Source organism: Festucalex cinctus, chromosome 1 (genome assembly GCF_051991245.1).
Source record: "Festucalex cinctus isolate MCC-2025b chromosome 1, RoL_Fcin_1.0, whole genome shotgun sequence".
Taxonomy (NCBI): Eukaryota; Metazoa; Chordata; class Actinopteri; order Syngnathiformes; family Syngnathidae; genus Festucalex; species Festucalex cinctus.
The window spans coordinates 431894-446762 of NC_135411.1; the positions used below are offsets into that span (position 1 = coordinate 431894).

At 40.7% G+C, this 14869-nt stretch overlaps 2 protein-coding genes across 2 annotated transcripts in view; both read right to left on the reverse strand.

Annotated features, from left to right (window-relative positions):
* The window catches only part of LOC144012308 (uncharacterized), a 78739-nt gene that overhangs the window by 48247 nt on the left and 15623 nt on the right, over nucleotides 1-14869 (reverse strand). The gene's annotated exons all lie outside the window — the stretch shown is intronic.
* Nucleotides 20-11192, reverse strand: LOC144000844 (uncharacterized). The gene is made up of 5 exons (XM_077494525.1): nucleotides 10716-11192; nucleotides 7934-8122; nucleotides 6851-7039; nucleotides 130-419; nucleotides 20-34 (listed from the first exon to the last, which is right to left on the reverse strand). Exons 1-5 carry the CDS (start codon nucleotides 10837-10839, stop codon nucleotides 20-22), a joined length of 807 nt encoding a protein of 268 aa, XP_077350651.1. The 5' UTR covers nucleotides 10840-11192.

Sequence of the window (14869 nt, forward strand, 5' to 3'; positions counted from 1 at the left end):
ACATTCGCAGGATTTGTCGTCAGTGTGACACGACCTATCATCAGCAGCATGTTCATCATTTCCATGCAGATTATCATCATTATCATCATCATCATGAGAAGAAAGGGACCTTATGTCATCACTTTTTGCTCGTGATGGTCCCCAGTGGTCTGCATCACTTTCTGGAATCATGTTTTGAGGATTTAAGAACCTGTTTGGAGGCTCCGCCCCTCTGCCCTCCTCACTCTCACCCTTGACTTCGTCTTCACTCTTTAAAGGGGCGAAGGTCATTGGTGACTTGGTGACGTCATCCTCAACCTCCTCCTCTTTGACACGAACGGGCTTTTCTTCCTCTTCGATGTAAGGATGTTCTTCCTCCTCTTTAACATTCGGAGGCTTCATGTCCTCCTGGTCAGGACGAAGATATTTCTCAGCGACGTCTGCAGGACACAAGAAGACAAACACACATTTGGGTTGGTCAAGTCAAATTTCAAGCGTGAGATGATGTGCATTATTGTTTCTACAGTGCACCTCGACTTGGGGCCACCGCACACTCGGATTGGCCCATCCCAAAAAAAACAAAAAGGAAAAAAAAAGTATTGGCCTTGTTAAAAATCTGACAGCCGATATAAGGTCAAATCTAAAACTATTTTAATCTCTCTCTATTGATTGAAGTCGACTAAATTGAGTTGAGATGATATTGTCCATCCGCATACATTTCAACTTTTACATAGAAAATTAAAACACCTATTTGTCACCATTGTTAGGCTGGAAGACCCCTACTTCCACATGATTCATCCCATTCTCATCTTTCTAATTTAAACATATTCCAAATATTCACGCCTTACCCACAATTCCCGATTTTGTACCCAATTTTTCCTCATGCATTCTTAATGGAAGATTCAAAATTTCCTTCCACATTTTTCATCCAATTTACTTCATTCCAACGTCAATATATTCCACCAAATCATTACCACGAGCTCTTTTCCTGTTCCAAAATTCACGCCTTACTCGCAATTCCCGATTTCGTACACGTTTTTTCCAATGTATTCATAATGGGAGATTCTACATTTCATATTTACTTCCACATTTTTCATTCGATTCACTTCGTTCCAACTTCAATACATTCCACCAATTCACACCATGAGCTCTTCTTTTTCACTTCCAAAATTAACGCCTTACCACAATTCCCCATTTTGTACCCTACCTCTCCCTACATTCTACATTTCACATTTACTTCCACATTCTTCATCCAATTCACCACATTCCAACTTCAATGTAGTCCACCAATTCTCCATCTTTTTTTAGTTCCAAAATTCACGCCTTAACCACAATTTCCTATTTTGTACCCTATGCTTGCCCTCAGCGGCAGCCATCTTGGCCAATTGATTAGTTACGCCCAAGATTCTCACTCGGGGTGGCGGCTATCTTGGCCAATTGATTAGGTACACCCGGGATTCTCACCAGGAAATGCCCCGGCTTGAATAGGAAGTGACCTGATTTCAACAGGAAATAACCTGATTTCAACAGGAAGTGACTTGTTTTCAACATGAATGACCCGGAAGTGACCCGAAATCAACAGGAACTGACTTGTTTTCAACAGGAAGTGACCCGGAAGTGACTTGATTTCAAAAGGAAGTGAGCTGACTTCAATAGGAAGTGACCCAGAAATTGCCTAAAATCAACAGGAAGTGACTCAGAAGTGGCATCAAATCAACAGGAAGTGACACGATTTCAACAGGATTTTAACTCATTCACTGCCAGCCATTTTCAGAAAAGCGAGCTTCAGCTTGCCAGCCATTTTTGAGGATTTTGACTCATTTTTGAAGGCCCACAGAATATTTTGCTCTATAGGTATATAAACATGGAACCCACCAAAGGAAAGGTTAAACCCTCTTCTTTCATTTAAAAAAAAAAGTAAGTTTCTAACATTCTCCCTTCTCTAGTTATTCGCAATAGAACAACACTAAGTTTAACCAATTTTTCTGTTTTTGAATAGAAAACGGAGAAAAACAGCTTTTTGTGAAAAGGTTCCTTTTGAGTTAAATTTTGACTTTGATGCTTTTGTGGCATCTCAAACATCTGAACAGTCCTTTCCTTCGTTACAACAACATAAAAAACACAGATAAATGTATTTTTATGGTAAATTTATTGATAACTATTGACAATTCAGATGTAGCAAAACAAAAAAACTTTGAACTACATATACAAGTGGGAAAAATGCACGAGTATGTGGGTGCGCATTGCTTGTATGAACTTTCAACTATTTACAAGTGTGTGTGGGTGTGTGTGTGCATGTGTGCGTGTGCATGTGTGCGTGTGCATGTGAGAGAATGTGTATCGCCCCTATGATGTGTATTGTTTTTTTGGTGTGGTATGATGTGAAGCAGCTTCCTGGGTGCAAGGGTACATGGCAAGATGCACACCACATGGTGGTCTCCCTCCTTAGGCCTTTTCGTTGGCACACCCGACACCTTCTTGTTGGCACCAACTTCTTGCTGGTGGGCACCAACTTCTCTAGCCGATGCCTGCCCAACTGTCCATCAAGCCTAGTCTCCGGGTCTTTCATGTATGGGGCCCTTGTTTGTTTCCCCACAGCTTGCTCATCATCACCCTGTCCAACTTGCTTTTTCACTGTCCACGAAACAACAACCTTTTTTATAAACGCAAGTAAGGTTGCAGGCTTCTGTGGGTTTTTGACTCTGTATAGAACATGTGCATTGAACATGCACAATTGAAAAAGATAAGTGACAAACTTCATTGACCAATTTACAGAGCACCCGAGGAAGGGGTAATAAACAATGTTTTGATCTAGTTTGTCCACCCCATTCATTGAAGCATTGTACTCCGCAACGCATTCCGGTTTGAGAACGGTGACTTTCTCCTTGTTCCCCTCCTGCCACACTTCCACAGGATGCGTTCTGTCTTTATAGCAGGTTGTCACCATCTTGACTGTCCGCCTGTCCTGCCATGCAACGACCATCACCTTCTCATTGTGACAGACCAGCTTGCCATTTGCCCCCAAGCTTGTCTTGTTTGCCTCTCTTATGAGCTGAGGCTCCCCACGGTTCTTTCCGAGTGTCCCACACACGTTCGTCTTTGCTGAAAGAAGACGCTCACAGAGGCCAATGGAATTATAAAAATTGTCCATAAACAGGGTATATCCCTGACCTGTGAGGCGGTCAAGTAGTGTAAAAACGATGTCAGGCAGGGTATGGGATACACCGATGTATGGCATCAAGTTGAAGCAGTAGCCAGTCTCAGAATCACAAAGAACGTATGATTTAATCCCATATTTGATGGGTTTTTGGGGGTCGTACACTTTGAAGGAGAGCCGACCACGCCACGTCATCACGCCCTCATCTATACAAATGTTTTGTTTTGGCGTGTACAGATCTTTGAATTTGGCCACTACATAGTCCAGGACTTGGCGGACCTTGTGCATTTTTTCCGATGAATCATGTGCAGTGCCATTGAAGTGTAAAAACCTCCAAATAATTTGATATCTATTTCTGGACATTGTTTGTCCAAAAAAAGGTGTGCTCTCAAATTCCTCTACACTCCAGTAGTCTTCCAAGAAAGGTTTCTTGATGAACCCTGTAATGAAACTTAGGCCAAGGAAGGTTTTGAGTTCTTCTACAGTAAGTGGCCTCCAGTCGTGACTTCTACTGTATGGAAGTCCACAGGGGTTTTCCTGCAACGAATCAAGCGCGTTGGCATTTGTCTCATCAACAATATGCTGCAGCAGCTCATTGGTGATGAAAAGCTCGAGAAAATCCACCGGCAGGTCTGACTCCAGCTCCGCAGCAGAGCCCTGGGGTCCGGGCTTAGCGGTGAAGCGAATCCTTTTGGGCCTCCAGTGTGTCTGCTTCCAGGATTGATCCTCACTACGGTTCAATGATCCAACTATAAATTACAGAAAAATAAATACCATGAAATTTGTATTTATTGATGCGGTGTGATTTGTACTAAACACGTTTTTACCTCTCTTAGCCCCACACAAAGCAGCCGCAGTATTTCTGGATGTACCTGCTGTGAAACATAGAATCAAAAGATTACTTTTTGTTTTATTGCTATAGTTTTTTGCAGATTTTTTATTTTTCCTCTCTTTGCTCTGCCAACCGGTGAGACCCGACTGGTGGATGGCCAATCTGTAAATAATAGAAGCATATGATTTTTACTGCTGCCTGGATTTTTTTTCCCTTTTGACCTTTCCTAAACATTTTCCCGCCCTTTTATACCCTTCGATTTACACCAGTCATTTTCTCCTCATTGCTTGACTTAGTCTAGCTTTTTATATACATGCACAGATGTCGATCACTGAAAGAAGAACAATAAATAAGACTAACTAGTCCTTCTAGCATCAATGCTGTACTCCGTATCACATTTTTATCCCCACCCACATCGACAGAAAAACACAACTCGTGCAGGATGGGTTTAAATTTGACGATCGCGCAAGTTAGCTCATTATCGCAACACATTTACGTCCACGGCAATAAAATACATCATCTGTACAGCCGTTAGTAATGGCAACTGCGGCAACAGTGTAATAAATGAAGTGCATGTAACGGAAAGACGAGGAGATCGCGAGTAAAGGCAAAGTTAGCGAGTTAGCACGTTAGCTCTCACCGTCATCGCTACTCTGCGATGTGTCCGAGTCTTCGCTCCAGTCAGGGGTTTTTGTGGGCAGATACTCATCCGATGAGTCAAATGACGTGTCCGTCCATTCAGTGGAATCGATGGATGCAGCAACAGATTTCTCCTGACTGCCTTGTGAGCTCACGGGTTGACTAACATGCGGCTCTGTTTGCACACGTGGTACTCTGTTCCTCAACGTCATCTTTTCCCTTCTTTGATAGTCATTATCGTTCAAAGATGACGATCCTCTACGTTTCTGGCTGGACTTTGGTTTCAACAAACTCTCCGCCAGTGTAAGCTGTCTAAAAGTAGACATAATGCTTGATCTGCTATTCTAATATGCTCTGCTATGCTAATATGCTCCACTCTGCTCCGCTCCTCAACTTCCGCTGGTGCTTCACGGTAGATAAGCTCACTTCCAAGGCAGTGCTGCCATCTAGCGGTGGAAGTAAATTGGCTACAACCTTGAAAATCACACATCTGATGCCCCAGACTTTTATCCGCAGCTTGCCATAAAAGTAAGGGATTGACGGATTAACTCGTCAAAGGCAGGGGGCGCTATTTTTCACTTTAACGAACTGACTCGCCCAAGGCAGTGAATGAGTTAATAGGAAGTGACCCGGAAATGGCCTAAAATGAACAGGAAGTGACCTAGAAGTGTCGTCAAATGAACAGGAAGTGACACGATTTCAACAGAAAGTGACCTGATTTCAATAGGAAGTGACCCGGAAGTGAACTGAAATCAACAGGAACTGACTTGTTTTCAACAGGAAGTGACCCAATTTGAACAGGAAGTTACCCAGAAATGGCCTAAAATCAATAGGAAGTGACTCAGAAGTGGCATCAAATGAACAGGAAGTGACACAATTTCAACAGAAAGTGACCTGATTTCAATAGGAAGTGACCCGGAAGTGACCTGAAATCAACAGGAACTGACTTGTTTTCAACAGGAAGTGACCCAATTTGAACAGGGAGTTACCCAGAAATGGCCTAAAATCAATAGGAAGTGACCCAGAAGTGGCATCAAATCAACATGAAGTGACACGATTTCAACAGAAAGTGACCTGATTTCAATAGGAAGTGACCCGGAAGTGACCTGAAATCAACAGGAACTGACTTGTTTTCAACAGGAAGTGACCCAATTTGAACAGGAAGTTACCCAGAAATGGCCTAAAATCAATAGGAAGTGACCTGAGTTCAACAGGAAGTGACCCGAAAATTGTCTAAAATCAACAGGAAGTGACCCAGAAGTGGCATCAAATGAACAGGAAGTGACACGATTTCAACAGGAAGTGACCTGATTTCAATAGGAAGTGACCCGGAAATGGCCTAAAATGAACGGGAAGTAACCCAGAAGTGGCGTCAAATCAACAGGAAGGGTCACGATTTCAACAGAAAGTGACCTGATTTCAATAGGACATGACCTATCAATAGGAAGTATCCCAATTTCAACAGGAAGTGACCTGATTTCAACAGAAAGTGAGCCTTACTCCAGTCCTCAATCTTTCCTCCATTGCTGATTCAATTTGTCACTCCTTACACCATTGCTACTCGATTCTACGCTCCTTACTTCATTGCTTACTTAATTCTTCTCTCTTGACTCCATTGCAATTACTTGCTCCTGACTCCATTGCTCACTTGATTTCTTTCTTGTTGTCGTAATTTGTTTCTTGCTAATTTATTTTTATTTGTGTGCTATTTTTATTCCTTCAACCGCTTCTATATTTCTGTATAAATTCAAACCATTCCAAATTTAGCATGTTCAGGTCATTCCAGGTCATTGTATAGCATTCCAGGTCATTCAATATCATTCAATATTATTCCTAATCATTCCACAGGTTTTTATTCAGCCTTCCTGCATTCACCCGCAATTTCTCCAGAAATTGCATTTTCTAATATAACTTAGTTTTCATTTTATTGGGAATCTTCTGAACCATTTGTTTTTGTGGCAGATTTCAGTTGTTTTAAAATTTTGGGGAAAAATATTTCCTGTAGGAAATTAGAGCGATATGGTATTTACTTACTTAAGTTTCCATTTCACTTTTTTAGATGACACAACAGAGTCAAGATTGGCTTTTGTATTTTAGATTTTTTTTTTTTTACACTAATATCGACCCCAGCCCAACATCCCCCCCCCTTTTTTTATTTATTTATTTTTATTTATTTATTTTTTTTATTGAAAATGAAGAGCTGCTGCTTGGAAGCTCCGCCCCTCCATCCTCCTCACTCTCACCCTTGTCTTCATCTTCACTCTTTAAAGGGGCGAAGGTCGGTGGCGACTTGGTGACATCATCCTCAACCGCCTCCTCTTTAACACGAACGGGCTTTTCCTCCTCTTCGATGTCAGGATGTTCTTCCTCCTCTTTAACATTTGGAGGCTTCATGTCCTCTTGGTCAGGACGAAGATATTTCTCACCGACGTCTGCAGGACACAAGAAGACAAAACACATATTTGGTTTGGTTAAGGCAAATTTCAAGTAGGGCTGAACGATTATGGAAAATAATCTAATTGCGATTTTTTTTCACCCCAAAAAATGCGATCGCGATATCATGCGATATCTGCGATTATTTTTTTCAAGGTCCATTTAAGTATTTTTTTCCCCCCAACAAAAAGTTAATTATAATGAACAATATCTATTATATATTACAGGATCGTAAGATAAAGGCAAATTAAGCCTTTTAATATCAGTTTTTTTTCCACCTAGTTACACTTTACCACTCAACATTCCCAGCTTTTCATGTGGCATGAAACATACATGTAAACACGATTTATAAATAAATAAATTCAGTATAAATATTTTAAAAAAAAATCTTGCCGATCTTCAGTCAGTAAACTCACACATGCTAAAGTGTAGACAAAATAAAGTTACACCTGCTTATATGACATAACATCTCTGATTTGATTTCAATTTCTGTAGCAATCCTTGTGTTGTGGTGGCGCCGGTTGGGTAGTGTCCCATGGTCCGTGAAGGTAACACATTTCATTGGGAATCTTCTGAACCATTTGTTTTTGTGGCAGATTTCAGGTGTTTTTAAATTTTGGGGAAAAATATTTCCTGTAGGAAATTAGAGTGATATAGCATTGACTTACTTAAGTTTCCATTTCACTTTTTTAGATGACACAACAGAGTCAAGATTGGCTTTTGTATTTTAGATTTTTTTTTTTTACACTAATATCGAACCCGGCCCAACATCCCCCCCCCCCTGTGTTTTTAAAATGTATTTATTTATTTATTTATTTTTATTTATTTTTTTTTTACTGAAAACGAAGAGCTGCTGCTTGGAAGCTCCACCCCTGCATCCTCATCACTCTCACCCTTGTCTTCATCTTCACTCTTTAAAGGGGCGAATGTCGGTGGCAACTTGGTGACATCATCCTCAACCTCCTCCTCTTTGACACGAACGGGCTTTTCCTCCTCTTCGATGTCAGGATGTTCTTCCTCCTCTTTAACATTCGGAGGCTTCATGTCCTCTTGGTCAGGACGAAGATATTTCTCACCGACGTCTGCAGGACACAAGAAGACAAAACACACATTTGGTTTGGTTAAGTCAAATTTCAAGTAGGGCTCAACGATTATGGAAAATAATCTAATTGCGATTTTTTGTCACCCAAAAAAATGCGATTGCGTTATCATGCGATATCTGTGATTATTTTTTTCAAGGTCGTACGAGTGCGCGCAGCGTGTACGAGCGTGCAGTTTGTTTTCGGCCACAGGTGGCAGTAGAGATTTGCAATTTTCAATCTTCCATATAGCTGATTTCATAATATTTAATATTAGGGCTGCACGATATTGGAAAAACATGCGATATGCGATATACGATATACTCGCCGAACATAGCGATATCGATATTATTGCGATATTTAACATTTACCTAAAGAAATTACATTTTTATTACCTAACGAAAGAAAAACATTTTTCATGGGGCAAAATAAATGTCAGGTTTAAACACCATCTTTGACATTTTTAAACTGCACAAATAAGGAGACAGACATTAAAATAAGAAAAACAAGGCCTTTACTTGTACAAGGAGAGATGAGCGAGAGATGTGTGCTGGTCACAATCCTCTGGCTCATTCTGACACACATTCACATTTCCTGTCTTTACATGGAATTCGCTAACAAGTGTTCATAAAAGGAGGTTGAGACATAGCATCGTTGTGGCATCACAAATACAACAGTCATAAACACAGGAGACATCCTCTAACCATAAAACTTTTTTACGACCACTAATCCTTGAACACTGTCTATTAAGGGTGTCACGATTTCGATTTTTTATCGAAATCGATCGAAATTACGTCACGATTTCGAGCATCGAAATAGAAGAGAGGACACACGATTCGATGCGCCCACCCCCCCCCCCCCCCCTGCGCCCGCCACCACCTCCCAGGAAAGCAAATGAGACGCAGCCATTCAGCTACTAGCTAACGGCACTTGTTAGCTGACTTCTCCTGCAGTCATGATGGCAAGCGCGGACAGACACAGCAATGGTGCTTCAAGCCGCTCCCGCTTCTCTCGTCACCAGTTTGGAAACATTTTGCGTTCCCGGTGAGTTATGTCGACAACGTTCACGTTGTCGATAAAAAGACCACAGTTTGCAAGATATGCTATGTGCGCGTACTGTACTCGGCCACGGGAAACACGACAAACATGACGGGACATTTACGCAGGCATCACAAAGATTTAGATTTATCAAATTCAACTAGAAGTGGGAAAACAACGGTCCAACCAACTATTTCATCCTCATTTACAGTGAAACTTCCACACACTTCAGCTCGCGCGAAACGCCAGATCCATAGGTCTATTTATAGCAGCAGACCTGCAGCCTTATTCGGCTGTGGAAAACGCTGGATTCAAACATTTAATTAGTGTACTTGAACCACACTACAGTATGCCCAGCAACTGTAAATGTTGGGATATAGTTTGTTCAGGCTGTATTTGTTCCATGACTTTGGATACAATATATTTTTTGTTGTTGTTGCACATTGCACATTATTTTAAGAGGAACGCACAGCACACTGTTGTAACCAAAAACAGTCAATAGATGGCAGGCACCCACTGTGACTTTTTGTTTTTGTTTTTTTATTTTTTATTTTACACTTCAGTAAGAACAAGACGGTTAACTTTATATTGTAAATAAATTCTTTGAATTTGATCATTCCTGCCTAATGTCAATTATCATATATTACATAAATTTACACAAAAATAATATGGAAATTGCATCACCTATATGTAGCCGATCTTTTGAAATAAGATTTACTGTACAATGAATAGAACCAATGATCATAGACTAGCCTTAGCCTACAGAAGCATATGCCTCTGTGTTATAAAGTGGGGGAGCGAAAAAAAAAAAAAAAAAAAAATCGAATCGTGACCCCAAAATCGAAATTTAAATCGAATCGTGGAGTTGGCGAATCGTGACACCCCTACTGTCTATTGTCCTGGTGCAAAGTTCTTCACTCCCACATTCCAGATGTCCTGAGGTTGAATAAACATGCATGCAGCAGTTCCAAACAGATAGCACAACACTGAGTAAAATGCTTTTACAATTAAATCTATGTCATAAAGAGAAAATATGGAATAATATATAATAATCCTAACAATAAGCAACCTTCATGTAATCTTAGTTCATTAATTGTAATTATGTCTTTATCATTTTCAACTATTGAATGGCGATGCACATTTTAGTTTGCATCTGACTGGTCAAATTCATATAAAAAGCATGACATTCCATATAAAACTTATTGCGTGCCTTTGCGATATGATTATTGCAAGGGCCAATATCGTGATATCGATATTTTTTCGATATATTGCGCAGCCCTATTTAATATTACAATTTACAATAAAAATACCCCCAAAAAAATTATCCTAGTGTTCTTCAACTCACATACATCTTGTCAGAGACTATATATTACTTTTCTACTACTATTCTACTATTCTATACTATTATAGATTGGTATGACTGTCTGATGATTGTATAACCGTCCTCTGAAATAAAGTTGAATTGAATTACTGTGTACAGTAATGAGGACTGCAGTGATTTTTTTTTAACGCTATTTAGTAGTGCTAAGCAAGGGAGAGTAATAAGAAGTGTACAAACCTGCTGCGTGTAGAACAATTCGAGGCTGCTCGCAAACATCGTCCAGCGGTTGAAAATGTTGCTCGTTCTCTTCTTTGACTCCAAAGAGTTCCTCCTCGTCCTTTGGTGTCGTTCTCGCCGACATTTTTGACACAATAATGCCAACAAAGTCACACTTGGTCTCTTCCTGACCACGTGTTGTGTGCTTCTCTTTGTTAGCGGCTAGCGAGCTAAGCTAAGCTAAAACTAAGCTGACTTGGCCGAGAAGCATCAACGCGCACCGAGACGAGTTTAAACGCACGCCGACATTTAATAAATGGTGTCGCAGACCTTCAAAATGGTGATGGGAGTCCTGTGTGTTCAGTTCAATACCGAATCAGAAAGAATGATTTTGCAGAGGACGTCTGATTAAACGCGATGTGGCCGCCCGCCAGTGCAGTGAGCACGTAAAGAAACGTGCGGCGGAAGTCAGGGGCAGGACACGCCCCCGCTGCGTTACGATTGGCTGCTGGAAATTGTCCTGAGGCTTCAGAGAAAGCATTGTCATCAAGTCATCGGCAGATGTCGCCATTTTTGCTGCAGTTCGAAAGTCTCATTCCCTTTTTCAATGTTTTGTTCCCGATATAATCGTAAAGTTTAAATGCCCGTTTAAATTGGACTTATTCAAAAGAGCTGAAGTTTATTGTGGTGAATGTCTAGTTTAAAAATTTGCCATCAAAGTTGAACAAGCATTTTGAAGTAAACTGAATGTTTATTATCAGGGATGAGTTTAATTTGTTGTAATAGCATATAATGTACCGGCCCGAGCTATGAATAAATGTTTGATAGCGTATTTGATATAAAGTAAAGAAAAAAGAAAAGTAAAGAAAGTAGTATACTTCCCAATTAATTGTAAATTGACAGATTTTTTTTCCACTTTGTACAGCCATTACTTTTTTAGTTTATTATATTGAACATAAATATTCGTGTTTAACACATTATTAACACACATTATTCTTGGGCCTTTAAATTGATATTAACACAGAATTTTTAAAAAGGTAATAAACTGAAATGATAATCATCTTACTAGAAAAATACGAGATGCAAAATGCATTCGGGCATCATAAGTCCCACGGTAACAGGTTGGATTATTTACAGTTTCGGTTCGGCCCGTCTGTGTTCCGTTCGGTCGCTTTCACACAGCACTTTTTTTTTTTTGGTACCCCTTCATGGGTTGCTAATCCAATATGGCGGCGTCCATGGTTATCTCGTCATATCCTTCCAGCGACGCTGTAGCCAATCATATTGCAGCGGGGCGGGTACAGCCTCAGAACAGCTACCAGCTAGCATGCTACATCACACCAAAATCCGGAAAGGGTGGGGGGGGGGGGGGGGGGGGGGTGCCTTTTGGCGGGGCGTTTGCAATTTATGCAATGGACTTTGGAACTGTTTTTGTTCACCAAGGGACATCGCTATTGCGTCTTCTAATCCAACGCAAGATTTGTGACGTAAAACGAACGTCGGAATTCCAACTTGGCTGGAAATCGTTTTGGTCATGACTGAATTGTGCGTTTTGTTTCAAACGGGATCTTGGTTTAAACGCAATATTCGATGTTAGCATAGCACGACTTTAGTTTTGTAAAACTCGTAGGCAGGGAAATCCCGCTCAAAATAAAGGTCGGACGTGGTCTTGTCCGTTTCATTTGACATCCAGTGTGGTGGTGTTGAGAGAACATGAATGAAGAGATGAGGTGCATCACTTCGAGAATGAGCTGAGCTCATTCACACATCATATAAACAGAGGAATATACACACACATTTTACTCTATCCATATTCGATATGACTTATGACACATCCCTGTCTTCTGTTCATCAAATAAAACATTCAATAACTTGATCTTACAATTTGAATAGTTGAATTATAATTAATTGATCTGAGAATAATTCAAAGATCCGCGTTTGAGCGAGCGTTTTAATCCAACTACTAATAATAAGAACAATAATAAGCAGCAGGGGGATTAAATATTTCCGACAGTTTTTTTTATTCAAAATCATTGACACTTTTACAGCACACCAGACTCACTTCCCTTCATTTTTTTTAAGCCTCAAAGATCGCTGCTATTATCACCGGCAGACTCGTGTCTCTCAGCAAGCTTTTTACGAGAGAATCTTTTAACACAAACACTGCAACTGAATGGTTCCTTCTCCGTTCTCACTATGCGGGTTTTTCCACCGCCGGAACTTTTGGATAACTTTTCAGTTGACCTTGGTAAAATTCAGTTTGGGTGTTTTTCCACCAACAACAATTACCAGGTTAAATTAAATTCCCCAGGTGGCATCCAAGTGCTATCTCGGCAGCAGGGTCTTGCTGAGCCAGGCAGGAACTTTGAGGGGGCGGGCCGCAATGTCCACGGGTGATTGGTCAAATTCAGGGGCGTTGTCTCTACATCAGCTGAACTTTTACAACCAAGAACTCCCATGACCCAAAACTCAAAGTTCCTGGTCTTGCTGGTGGAAAAGCAGCTTGTGTGTTCTTGTGTGTTTTCTTAAATTTGACTTGTAAGAGAAACTTCTTCCACAATTTGAGCAGGAATAAGGTTTCTCTCCCGTGTGTCTTCTTGTGTGGCTTAAATTTTGTTTTTGTCTTCTTGTATGAGTTGTTAAATCTGACTTTTGAGAGAAGCATTTACCACAATCTGAACAAGAAAAAGGTTTTTCCCCAGTGTGTGTTCTTGCATGTGCTATTAAATCTGACTTCTGAGAGAACCTTTTGACACAATGTGTACACCCAAAAGGGTTTTCCCCAGTGTGCGTTCTTGTATGTTTTGTTAAAATTGACTGCTGAGAAAAGCTTTTGCCACAGTGTGTACAAGCAAAAGGTTTTTCCCCAGTGTGTCTTCTTGTGTGTATTTTTAAATCTGACTGCTGACAGTAAGTTTTGCCACAATATGAGCAAGAAAAAGGTTTCTCACCACTGTGGATTCTTTTATGTGTTGTTAAATCTGACTTCTGAAAGAAGCTTTTGCTACACTGGGTACAAGCAAAACGTTTTCCCCCAGTGTGTCTTCTCAAGTGATTGTTAAAACCTCCTTTTGAACTCAATGTTTTCCCACAGTGAGAACATTCCCAAGATTTGTCGTCAGTGTGACACGACCTGTCACCAGCAGCGTGTTCATCATTACCATCCAGATTACCATCATCATCATCAAAGTCAGCAGAAGAATAAAGAGACCTTATGTCATCACTTTTTGCTCGTGATGATCCCCAATGGTCTGAATCACTTTCTGTCATCATATTTTGAGGAGTCGAGATGCTGTTTGGAGGCTCCGCCCCTCTGCCCTCCTCACTCTCACCCTTGACTTCGTCTTCACTCTTTAAAGGGGCGAAGGTCATTGATGACTTGAAGGTCATTGGTGACTTGGTGACATCATCCTCAACCTCCTCCTCTTTGACACGAACGGGCTTTTCTTGCTCTTCGATGTAAGGATGTTCTTCCTCCTCTTTAACATTCGGAGGCTTCATGTCCTCTTGGTCAGGACGAAGATATTTCTCAGCGACGTCTACAGGACACAAGAAGACAAAACACACATTTGGTTCGGTCACGTCAAATTTCAAGTGGGAGTTGATAGTACTGTCACTATCGCGATCCTCCAGTGACGCAGATGATCGGTTATAGTTCATACACAACATCGCTCCAAGCCAATAGGCGCATTGTTTATATCTACTGGTGGCGGCATGCTGATGCTAGGGAGCATTAGCAAGCAAGCCGTTCTGTCACGGGCTAAGGAAGGCTAAAAATAGGACTGTCACGAACAACTTTTTTTTTTTTTTTTTTTAAATCGACTCAACTTCTCATATTTTTAACGACTCATCGACTTTTTATTTTTTTAATTTCTTTTTTTAGTTTTGAACATGAATGTTGAACATGTGTTGAATTGAGCGGATAATCTAGATATAAAACCAATTGTTCCTTATATTTCCTGTACAATAATAGTCTTCAATTTACAGTCTAGAGCGAGCGGCAGTCACCAGGCCCACAACATTCAGCCAAATGCAAGAGTAATTTAAACGCTTCGACAGAGGTAGCAGCCCTGACCTCCAAGGGGAGGGCATTCCAGAGCACCGGAACATTCGATTTGACGTCCTTACAAGCTGCCAAGAGGTACTTGTACATTATTACATGCAAACTGAAAAAT

Bases quoted from the DNA above. Each gene is read 5' to 3' on its own strand.
- LOC144000844 (XM_077494525.1), bottom strand. From the start codon at position 10,839: ATGTCGGCGAGAACGACACCAAAGGACGAGGAGGAACTCTTTGGAGTC. The intron at 7,040-7,933 runs GTGAGAGTGATG...TGTGTCCTGCAG, and splicing joins GAGTGAAGATGAAGACAAGG to ACGTCGGTGAGAAATATCTT. The intron at 420-6,850 runs GTGAGAGTGAGG...TGTGTCCTGCAG, and splicing joins GAGTGAAGATGAAGACAAGG to ACGTCGCTGAGAAATATCTT.